Here is a 12,304-nt window from a genome sequence, read left to right on the forward strand (position 1 = left end):
CATAATGTGGAATATCTTCTGAAAAAAATGAATCAAGTGAAAGTTTTTTGTTTTTTTGTTTTTTATAGAGCACTCGTGTTAAATACAAAAGAGAAAATGATAAACAATAATTTAAAACAAAAAACAACGTGAGGGAAAAATAGAAAAACCTTTACATTTAGTATGGAAACAAATTTTGACTCGCCTGTGGTAAATCAGAAAAGAGATTCTCCTGTGATTAATTGTTGGTGCCCATGTGACATGAATTAGCCAATGAATGATGACTTCAGTGTTTTAAAAAGCCACATTGTAAGCTGTGTTCTTTTGTCACAACGGTGAAGACAAAGGAGCTGTCTGAGGACTTCAGAACTGCTATTATTAGCAAACACAAGACTTCCAAAGAGAATAAGGCCATCTCCAAAGACCTTGGTATCCCAGTTTCAACAGTGTGCAATGTTATTAAGAAGTTTTCCAAGCATGGAACAGTCAAGAACCTCCCTGGACGTGGGGGAAAGAGGAAAATTGACAAGAGATATCTTCTAAGGTTGGTGCGACTGGTGGAAAAAACACCATGTCAAACATCCAAAGACCTGAAGGCCAACCTGGAACAGTATGCATACGCCGCACACTAAACCAAGCAGAGCTTTATGGGCAAAGGCTAAGGAAGAAACCATTGCTGAAAAAAGACATAAAAAGGAAAGACTGATCTTTGCCAAAGAGTACCTTGACAAACCACAATCCTTCTGGGAAAATGTTCTATCGACTGATGAAACAAAAAGAATACCTTACCAACAGTTAAGCATGGTGGAGGATCCATAATGCCGTGGAGTTGCTTTGCTGCATCTGGTACTAGAGGCCTTGATCATATCACAGGAATCATGAAATCTGAGAATTATCAAGAGATTTTAGAGTGAAATGTCCTACCCAGTGTAAGAAAACTTGGTTAGAGTCGAAGATCATGGGTCCTCCAGCAAGAACGTGACCAAAAGCACATATCCAAAAGTACACAGGAATGGTTGAAAAAGAGAGAAAAAAAAAAAAATCAACCGAGTTAGAATGTCCAGCAATGAGTCCTGACCTAAATCCCATTGAAAATCTTTGGGGTGAGCTGAAATCTGCCATTGGGAAAAAGAACCTTGGAAACATTCAAGAGCTTGTATAAACTGCAAATGAAGAGTGGGAGAAAATTCCAGCTGAGAAGTGCAAGAAGTTTATAGATGGCTACAAGAAACGTTTGGAGGCTGTCAACAATGCCAAAGGGTGTGCAACCAAGTATTAACTTGGGGGTGCCTTTATTGCTGCACATACTCTTTATTCTGTTTCTTAATTGAAACTGCAACATGGAAGTTTTAAAAACAATGTTTTATTGTTGTATTACTTTGTACCACTAATTAAAAAACCCAGAGGATATAACTTTGGTACCATTTCCATTTATTTCTGAAGATATTGTACTAAGCAAAAACTACAAACGAGGATGAAGCTACACAAGCACACAATTAAAAATGAACTGGACACGCCTATGGGAAAATATTTCTCTGGACCTGGACACTGTATGACAGATTTAAAATTGTTAATACTGAAAGGTAATTTTAACGACGACAAAGAGGAAAATCTGGGAATTAAAACTGATAAGGATGTTCAACTCTTTGACAATGGGACTCAATTTAACACCTGGAATTAGGACTCACTATATGGACAAAGTTCACACCTCCACCAGACTAAAGCCCCCGTCTCACATAGCGAGATCGCTGCTGTGTCACGGTTTTGGTGACGCAACAGCGACCTCACCAGCGATGTCGCTATGTGTGACACTTTGCAACGATCAGGCCCCTGCTGTGAGGTTGCTGATCGCTGCAAAGTGTCCTGGACCATTTTTTGGTCGTTGCTCTCCCGCTGGTCAGCACACATCGCTGTGTGTGACCAGCGAGAGCAGCGATCAGGCTGGTAACCATGATAAACATCGGGTTACTAGGGGCACACGCGCACCTAGTAACCCGTTGTTTATCATGGTTACGAGCCTGCTAAAGTGAGCGGTAACCTCCCGCTCACCGTAGCAGAGTGGTAACCATGATAAACAGCGGGTTACTAAGTGCGCGTGTGCCCCTAGTAACCCGCTATTTATCATGGTTACCAGCCTGCTCCTGCTTCAGCAGGCTGGTAACCAGGAGCAGGACATCGCGGAAAGATTCTTTCCACGATGTCGCTGCTCCCCTGATCGCTGGTGAGCCTGCCTGTTTGACAGCTCACCAGCGACCACATAGCGACGCAGCAACGATCCCTGACAGGTCGTATCGTTGTCGGGATCGTTGCAGCGTCGCTAAGTGTGACGGGGCCTTTACTCCAGATTACTAAACTATCACTACCACCACGTCTCCATTCATAACAACCTTAGTTTTATTACCTTGGTTTATCGTTAGGAGGAATCACCCATCCACCCAATGCACAAATGTCCTATTGTAATATCTCTTAAATGTTGTGCTCTTGTCTCTTCATTCATTTGTAAATCTACCTGAAGAAAGAGCCTCTGTGCTCTAAAAGCTTGCAAACATAATTCTTCCGGTTAGTTAATAAAGATATCACTCCTAGAATACTTTCGTCATTTTTGGGCATGAAAGTATTTACACAAATTTTTCTGGCTAGCACAATACCACAATATAATTTTTTTATTGTACATACATACTGTGGTAGATTAACTCACTTGGTTGCACATAGAGGTACACACGAACACTGTCTCTTTAAATCTTCTGTTGAGTTTATTAAGAGCACTGCATAAATGACAGCAATGTTAGCAAAAACAAACACGGCCTTCCTGGCCTAACAGGAAAAACAAAACATAACCATAACATGTGGCACAGTCCTAGTAGCTTTCACCTCCATGCCCACCCCACACCAAATGCTCTGAAAGGCTGTGAATTTTATCCTCTGACCTCCTCCCTCTCTACAGGTGTTCAATCATCCTAGCACTAAAAATGGCTGATTAACCCACTCATGTGCTGGAACCTTTTTCCTATGTATAATTACTGCAGCTATTAATCTCAGTGCTACATATCTCCCCTCCAGTACTTTGTCACAATACATATATAATTGTAAATACTTTATACACATGACAGGCGTGTTCTCTGGATTCTCTGCATTTTGGAATACAGATGTTTATTTGTAAATCACAGGCAAATGTTTGTCATAAGTTAGCGCTCTGAATTGCTTTTCTCTTGTATACGAAATGTAATTTCACTTAGACTTCAACTGTTGTACCGTATTTTTCAGACTATAAGACGCACCTAGGTTTTAGAGGAGGAAAAAAACAATAAAAATGTAAGCAAAAAATGTGTTCATGATGCACTTTTAAGGGGGAGGGGGTCTTCTGCTGACACTGGTATAGGGGTAATATCCCCCAATTCTGACAATATCCCCTATCCTGGTATATATGCCCCCCCCTTCCTTTTATACGTGGTACCCAACCCCATCCTGGTATGCCTGGCATCCCTCCATCCTGGTATGCATGGAACCCCTCCATCCTGGTATGCATGGCACCCCTCATCCCTATCCTGGTATGCATGGCACCCCTAATCCCTATCCTAGTATGCATGACACAGCAATCCCCATCCTGGTATGCATGGCACAGCAATCCCCATCCTGGAATGCATGGCACCCCTCATCCCTGTCCTGATATGCATGGCACCCCTCATCCCTGTCCTGGTATGCATGGCACCCCTCATCCCCATCCTGGTATGCATGGCACCCCCTAATCCCTATCCTGGTATGCATGGCACCCCTAATCCCTATCCTGGTATGCATGGCACCCTCAGAGTTATCCTGGTATGTATGACCCCCTCATCTTTATCCTGTTATGTATGGTCCCCTCATCCTTACCATGGTATGTATGGCCCCCTCATCCTTACCCTGGTATGTATGGCCCCCTCATCCTTATCCTAATCCTAGTATGCATGGTCCCCTAATCCCCATCAGGCTGCACATAAAAAAAAGAATCACTCCTACTCACCCTTCTTCTCTCTCCTCCTCTCTCCTCCAGCGCTGCGTCCTGTCTGCCCGCACTGATCTCTCCATGTGAGTCGCGCATGACGTCACTGCCATGCGCGGCTCACATGGAGAGATCAGCTGCCGGAAGTCACTGCTCCTCAAGCCGGGACTGTGTGCGCGGGGAGCAGTGACTTCACTTTCTTTCATAGCCGGCACACAGCTTAGCCGCGCTGCGGCTCCTGCTGCTGCCGGGCTATCGCGTATGCCCGCTTATTAAAGGGCATGAATATTCACCCCTCCCCAAGCCCATGGGCGTGGAGAGAGGTTGAATATTCATGTCCTTTAACAGCGGGCACAGGCGATTCCGGCAGCAGCAGGTGCTGCAGCGCGGCTACACTGTGTGCTGCTATTAAGGAGCATGAATATTCAGTGCTCCCCATGCCCCATGGGCGTGGGGAGCACTGAATATTCATTTTCTTTAGCAGCGGGGACAGTGTAGGCTGCAGCAGGCGGCTGCTGCCTCCTGTGCCCCGCTCCTCCACCGCTACCGCCCCCCCCACACCCCACAAATATATACACACCCCCAACATTCGGACTATAAGACGCACCCCCCATTTTCCTCCAAAATTTTGGAGGAAAAAAGTGCGTCTTATAGTCCGAAAAATACGGTATATAGATTTTTTTGTCAGTAACACAACATTTGAAGAAGGTAAAGGTCTACTTCATCGTTAGCATTCTTTGATGTTTAAGAATATGTTTTAGCAGACAAAATATTTTGCTCACTCAGGCAAGGACTATGGCTTTGCCTCAGTGTGAGTTCTTGATGGTCAACAAAACTGGTTGTCCGAATAAAACATTTTCTTCATTCTCAACATAATAATAGCTTTATCTTATGTGAATTCTTTGTTGTGCAATAAGATGTGATTTAACCTTACAACTTTGCCTCATTCAAAACATGAAATGCGTTTCTGATGTCTCACAAGATGTAATTTCTGGTTAAAACCTTTACCACATTCAGAACATATAAATGGTTTCTCCTCTGTATGAATTCTCTCATGTGTAGTAAGAACGGATTTCCGGCTGAAACATTTTCCACATCTTGAACATGAAAATGGCTTCTCCCCTGTGTGACTTCTCTGATGTCTAACAAGACTTGTTTTCCTGGTAAAACATTTCCCACATTCTAAACATAAAAATTGTTTCACCATTGTGTGACTTTTGTGATGCTTAACAAGATCTGATTTCTGGTTAAAACATTTCCCACATTCTGAACATAAAAATGGCTTCTCGTCTGTGGGAATTCTCTCATGTGTAATAAGATCTGTTCTCTGGTTAAAGTTTTTTTCATATTCAGAACATGAATATGGCTTTACCCCTGTGTGAATCCTCAGATGTTCTACAAGATCTGATTTCCACTTAAAACACTGTCCACATTGTGAACATGTAAATGGTTTTTCCCCTGTGGGAATTCTCTCATGTATAACAAGACTTGTTTTCTGGTTAAAACTGTTATCATAATCTGAACACATAAATGGATTCACCGGGCTGTCAAATCTCTCAAGTTTAACCAGATGCAATTCCTTTGTAAAACATTCCTCACATTCAGAACATGAACATGGATTCTCTTTTGTCAGACTTCTCTGATGTGTAGCAAGATTTGATTTCTGGTTAAAATAGCTTTCAGATTTTGAAAATGAATAGGACTTCTCCTTTGTGTGACATCCCTGATATTCAACATCCATTCTGTGACTATTTTGTTGCTTAAAAGTCTGTGATGAATCAGAAGATAGGACTTGTTGAAAAGGCTCACATGAAAGATCTTTGCTGCAAAGGGCTGAAGGTATATCTGGGATTATGGCATGCTCTTCATATGTATCTGCTGTGGTAACGCGGTCATCTACTTTCAAATCTGAATACTTCACATGTCTCTCTGAGCCTCTGATACCTGCCAAAAATAAAAATAGTTGTGATATTAACCCCTTCACCAGCTTGGGTTTTTCCATTTTTGCATTTTCGTTTTTTGCTCCCCTTCTTAGAGCCATCATTTTTTTTCCCGTCAATATGGCCATGTAAGGGCTTGTTTTTTGCGGAACGAGTTGTACTTTTGAACAACACCATTGATTTTACCATATAGTGTTCTTAAAAAAGGGTAAAAATTTCCAAATGTGGAGAAATTGCAAAAAAAGTGCACTTCCAAAATTGTTTATTTTTTACCATGTTCACTAAATGATAACACTGACCTGCTATTATGATTCTCCGGATCATTAAGAGTTCATAGATACCAAACATATATAGGTTGTTTTTTATTTCCGTGGTGAAAAAAAAAAAAAAATGACGCCATTTTCCAAGACCTGTAGCGTTTCCATAATTGGGGATCTGGGCCTGGATGATGACTTATTTTTTGCGCGCCAAGCTGACGTTTTTATTGATACCATTTTGGGATAGATACGATGTTTTGAGCGTTATTGCATTTTATTGCGGCGACCAAAAAACTTAATTCTGGTGTTTTGATTTTTTTCTTGTTACACCATTTACCGATCGGATTAATTATTATTATGTATTGATAGATGGGGTGATTCTGAACACTGCAATACCAAATATGTGTATTTTTTTATTTTTATTATTATTATTATTTTGAATGGAGCAAAAGGGCGCTGATTTGAACTTATATTTGTTTAATTTTTTTTATATTTTTAAAAACTTTTTGTTTACTTTTTCCATGCTTCAATAGTCTCCATGGGAGACTAGGAGCTGCGATCATCTGATCGCTTGTTTACACATAGTTGGGATTCAGCCCTGCTGTGTGCAGCAGAAATTCACATCTGCTATGAGCACTGGCCACTGGGCAGCGCTCAAAGTAGTTCGGCAATGACAACCACAGGGGTCTCCTGCAGACCCTGGGTTGTCATGCCAGCCCATCGGCGGCCCGCGATCAGTTGACCGGTACACTGATGGGCGGAGCTAACGACGCGTTTCCGTTGCAAACATGTTAAATGCCGCAGATGGATCGCGATTACACCCGCGGCTGTGAGGGGCACATGTCAGCTGGTGAAATCAGCTGTCATGTGCCTGAAAAGGTGCGGGCTCAGTGCCGGTGCCTGCACCAAAAGGAGGAGACAACCTATGATGTACCTATACGTCATAGGTCATAAAGGGGTTAATCTCAACTTTGAAATTGCAATACTAAGAAAGAAACCACGGTTTTGTCCTGATGAAAAAGTTTGAAACGCTGAATAAGAAGCAGAAATTGATTCCCATCTTTTCATCATCATTCGACGGCAGCGCAGTTTAACAAACATTGTTTCCAGTGCCTTTGATTCCTTCCTGGTGGGTCTGCAGCAGCCCAAGTCTTTTTCAGTGGTTGTGGGCACACAACCCGATCAGGTGAGCACGATGGTGCATATTCTTTTCCAAACCATCTACCCAGATGAGACCCTATTGCGCTTTTTGTCCCTTCCAGGTTTTTTCTCATATCTTAGAACACTTTTTTTTACATAGCTTTTGATCATGGCATCCAGAGGATTAAACAGCCAGGAACGGTGCTGGAACTAGATCTTGCCATTAATGCAGGAGCTTTACTGTCAATTAAATTGAGCTTCTGGCGGTGATCTATGTAAGCTAGGTAATTGCTTTAATCATACTGACCTGGACAATCAAAATAGCAGGTCATATTTACCATGCAATGAACACGGTAAAAACAAAACCAAAAAACATATGGCAGGATTGCAAGTTTTTTTACCATTTCATCCCACTTGAAATTTTTTCCCTCATTTTTGAGTACATTATATGGTGAAACGAATTCTGTCATTCAAAATTACAACTCATCCCCAACAAGCCCTCATACAGCTAAGCTGAAAGAAAAATAAAAATGTTATGCCTATTTTAAGAAGGTAAAAAAAAAAACAAAAGTGCAAAAATTAAATGTCACCTTGGTGTTAAGCAGTTTTATGTGCTTCATTTACAGAGGCAAGCCGTCCTGATTAAGGAAATGCACTGGAAGCCATTTCCCAGCTCCAACACCACCAGCCTGACAAGTCTCCCTCAGACCAGAAGCAATGATATCACGACGACAATGTCACCGGACGACTGATTTTCAAAAACAACCAGTGGCAGTGCTGGCGTGGGGGTGGATTTTGTTGGTAAGTATGCCTTCTTATTTTCTTTGATCTGGAAGACTTTCCACTGTTAGTTAATAAAAAAAGGGCAGAAAACCTGTTTAATGTGTGTGGAGTTATAATGGAAAGAGTCTTAAAAATATATTTAGTAATAACATACAGTTTGCAACCAAACTTAGAAAGAATTCAGCCATTTGCTCTAACAGGACTCATGTCCACTTTTTTTTTTTTATGTGTGAACATAGACTGGTGTTGTTTTACAAAAGTCAGGTCTACGGAAAGCTTTAAACATAACACAGGTTGTCAGATATTTTGGATTTACTGGAGAATACAGGTGTTTACAAATAAGATATATACACACTCGTTGGTACCCCTCGTTTAATGAAAGAAAAACCCACAATGGTCACAGAAATAACTTGAATCTGACAAAAGTAATAATAAATTAAAAATCTATGAAAATGAACAAATTAAAGTTAGACATTGCTTTTCAACCCTGCTTCCACAGAATTAAAAAAAAAATTAAACTCATGAAATAGGTCTGGACAGAAATGATTGTACGCCTGAAAATAATGTGACAAAAGGGACATGTTAAATCAAGTTGTGTCCATTAATTAGCATCACAGGTGTCTACAATCTTGTAATCAGTCAGTGGGCCTGTATATAGGGCTACAGATACTCACTGTGCTGTTTGGTGACATGGTGTGTAGCACACTCAACATGGACCAGAGGAAGCAAAGGAAAGGGTTGTCTCAGGAGATCAGAAAGAAAATTATAGACAAGCATGGTAAAGGTAAAGGTTATAAGACCATCTCCAAGCAGCTTGATGTTCCTGGGACTACAGCTGCACATATTAGTCAGAAATTTAAGATCCATGGGAATGTAGCCAACCTCCCTGGACGTGGCCGCAGGAGGAAAAATTGATGACAAATCAAAGAGACGGATAATACGAATGGTAACAAAAGAGCCCAGGATACAATACAGACCAAAAGTTTGGACACACCTTCTCATTTAAAGATTCTTCTGTATTTTCATGACTTTGAAAATTGTACATTCACATTGAAGGCATCAAAACTATGAATTAACACGTGGAATTATATACTTAACAAAAAAGTGTGAAACAACTGAAAATAGGTCTTATATTCTAGGTTCTTCAAAGTAGCCACCTTTTGCTTTGATGACTGCTTTGCACACTCTTGGCATTCTCTTGATGAGCTTCAAGAGGTAATCACCGGAAATGGTTTTCACTTCACAGGTGTGCCCTGTCAGGTTTAATAAGTGGGATTTCTTGCCTTATAAATGGGATTGGGACCATCAGTTGTGTTGTGCAGAAGTCAGGTGGATACACAGCTGATAGTCCTACTGAATAGACTGTTAGAATTTGTATTATGGCAAGAAAAAAGCAGCTAAGTAAAGAAAAACGAGTGGCCATCATTACTTTAAGAAATGAAGGTCAGTAGGTCCGAAAAATTGGGCAAACTTTGAAAGTGTCTCCAAGTGCAGTTGCAAAAACCATCAAGCGCTACAAAGAAATTGGCTCACATGAGGACCGCCCCAGGAAAGGAAGACCAAGAGTCACCTCTGCTTCTGAGGATAAGTTTATCCGAGTCACCAGCCTCAGAAATCGCAGGTTAACGACATCTCAGATTAGAGACAAGGTCAATGCCACAAAGAGATCTAGCAGCAGACACATCTCTTCAACAACTGTTAAGAGGAGACTTTGTGCAGCAGGCCTTCATGGTAAAATAGCTGCTAGGAAACCACTGCTAAGGACAGGCAACAAGCAGAAGAGACTTGTTTGGGCTAAAGAACACAAGGAATGGACATTAGACCAGTGGAAATCTGTGCTTTGGTCTGATGAGTCCAAATTTGAGATCTTTGGTTCCAACCACCCTGTCTTTGTGCGACGCAGAAAATGTGAACGGATAGACTCTACATGCCTGGTTCCCACCATGAATCATGGAGGAGGAGGTGTGATGGTGTGGGGGTGTTTTTCTGGTGACACTGTTGGGGATTTATTCAAAATTGAAGGCATACTGAACCAGCATGGCTACCATAGCATCTTGCAGCGGCATGCTATTCCATCCGGTTTGCGTTTAGTTGGACCATCATTTATTTTTCAACAGGACAATGACCCCAAACACACCTCCAGGCTTTGTAAGGGCTATTTGACCAAGAAGGAGAGTAATGGGGTGCTACGCCAGATGACCTGGCCTCCACAGTCACCAGACCTGAACCCAATCGAGATGGTTTGGGGTGAGCTGGACCGCAGAGTGAAGGCAAAAGGGCCAACAAGTGCTAAGCATCTCTGGGAACTCCTTTAAGATTGTTGGAAGACCATTTCCAGTGACTACCTCTTGAAGCTCATCAAGAGAATGCCAAGAGTGTGCAAAGCAGTCATTAAAGCTAAAGGTGGCTATTTGGAAGAACCTAGAATATAAGACATATTTTCAGTTGTTTCACACTTTTTTGTTAAGTATATAATTCCACGTGTTAATGCCTTCAGAGTGAATGTACAATTCTCATAATCATGAAAATACAGAAAAATCTTTAAATGAGAAGGTGTGTTCAAACTTTTGGTCTGTACTGTAACTTCTCTAAGAGATTAAAGGTGAACTTCAAGCTCAAGGAACATTAGTGTCAGATCGCATCATCCGTCATTGTTTGATCCATAGTGGACTTCATAGGAGACGACCAAGGAGAACACCATTGTTGAAAAAAAGTCATAAAAAAGCCAGACTGGAATTTGCCAAACTACATGTTGACAAGCCACAAAGCTTCTGGGAGAATGTCCTATGGACAGATGAGACAAAAATGGAAGTTTTTGGCAAGGCATACCAGACGGAAAAATGAAGCATATCAAGAAAAGAACACTGTCCCTACTGTGAATCATGGAGGAGGCGCGGTTATGTTCTGGGGCTGCTTTGCTGTATCTGGCACAGGGTGTCTTGAATCTGTGCAGGGTACAATGAAATCTCAAGACTATCAAGGGATTCTAGAGAGAAATGTGCTGCCCAGTGTCAGAAAGCTTGGTCTCAGTCGCAGGTCATGGGTCTTGCAACAGGATAATGACCCAAAACACACAGCTAAAAACACCCAAGAATGGCTAAGAGGAAAACATTGGACTATTCTGAAGCGGCCTTCTATGAGCCCTGACCTAAATCCTATTGAGCATCTTTGGAAAGAGCTGAAACATGCCATCTGGAAAAAGGCAACCTTCAAACACGAGACAACTGGAGCAGTTTGCTCATGAGGAGTGGGCCAAAATACCTGTTGAGAGGTGCAGAAGTCTCATTGACAGTTACAGGAATCGTTTTCAGTGATTACCTCAAAAGGTTGTTCAACAAAATATTAAGTTACGAGTACCATCATTTCTGTTCAGGCCTCTTTCATGAGTTTAATTTTTTTTTAAATTCTGTGGAAGCAGGGTTGAAAAGCAATGTCTGACTTTCATTTGTTCATTATCATAGATTTGTAATTTATTATCACTTTTGTCAGATTCAAGTTATTCCTGTGACCATTGTGGGTTTTTCTTTCATCAAAGGAGGGGTACCAACAATTTTTACCATGTGCATGTATGTGTTATATATATATATATATATATATATATATATATATATATATATATATATATATATATAGTCCTGTCTATTACCTGGTGGTGTGAGGGGCTGGGGAACCTCCATCATGACATCCTTGTACAGATCCTTGTGTCCTTCTAAATACTCCCACTCCTCCATGGAGAAATAGACGGTGACATCCTGACACCTTATGGGAACCTGACACATACAATGATACTGTGATCACCCCAACCCTGTCATAGCGTTACTGTATAAACTCCCAGCATTCCCAGCAGCGTCACCTCTCCAGTCAGCAGCTCAATCATCTTGTAGGTGAGTTCTAGGATCTTCTGGTCATTGATCTCCTCATGTATCATGGGGTGAGGTGGAGGCCCTGTGATTGGGCTCAGGGGTCTTCCCCATCCCTCAGACACAGGGGCTTGACAGCGCTCACTAGAGGTCTTCTTCACTACTTTGTAATCCTGGTTATGGAGAGACACATTAATAAATCTCACTACAGACATTTCCAGAGTCCTCACCTCTCCAGTTCTGTCCATCTGTTATTCCCATAGATAAGAATGATGTAATTGACGTCATCAGAATCTCTCACCTCTCCAGTAAGCCGGAAGAGGATCTCTAGGGTGAGGTGTAATATTTTCTCCACTATATTGTCCC

General features: G+C 41.5%; 1 protein-coding gene across 2 annotated transcripts; it reads right to left on the bottom strand.

Annotated features, from left to right (window-relative positions):
* Window positions 1-2,313: 2,313 nt before the first annotated feature.
* LOC141271931 (uncharacterized) lies at window positions 2,314-12,304 on the bottom strand. 2 transcript variants are annotated; one of them, XM_073682180.1, is made up of 3 exons: window positions 11,932-12,050; window positions 11,725-11,837; window positions 2,316-5,902 (listed from the first exon to the last, which is right to left on the bottom strand). In XM_073682180.1, the coding sequence occupies exons 2-3, from the start codon at window positions 11,807-11,809 to the stop codon at window positions 4,902-4,904; spliced, it is 1,086 nt and encodes a 361-aa protein (XP_073538281.1). In that variant the 5' UTR covers window positions 11,810-11,837; window positions 11,932-12,050; the 3' UTR covers window positions 2,316-4,901. The 2 variants fall into 2 exon arrangements, with proteins under 2 accessions (XP_073538282.1, XP_073538281.1); XM_073682181.1 differs by lacking the exons at window positions 11,725-11,837; window positions 11,932-12,050 and adding an exon at window positions 12,169-12,304 and having other exon boundaries at window positions 2,314-5,902.

The sequence above is a fragment of the Phyllobates terribilis genome, unplaced genomic scaffold (assembly GCF_046119375.1).
Source record: "Phyllobates terribilis strain yellow unplaced genomic scaffold, ASM4611937v1 Scaffold_5__5_contigs__length_657084704, whole genome shotgun sequence".
NCBI lineage: Eukaryota > Metazoa > Chordata > Amphibia > Anura > Dendrobatidae > Phyllobates > Phyllobates terribilis.

What these genes read in the sequence shown, in the direction of transcription:
- LOC141271931 (XM_073682180.1), bottom strand. Translation starts at nt 11,809, where the DNA reads ATGGAGGAGTGGGAGTATTTAGAAGGACACAAGGATCTGTACAAGGAT. An exon ending in CCAGCCCCTCACACCACCAG is followed by an intron (nt 5,903 to 11,724) that starts GTAATAGACAGG and finishes TATTTTTGGCAG; the next exon opens with GTATCAGAGGCTCAGAGAGA.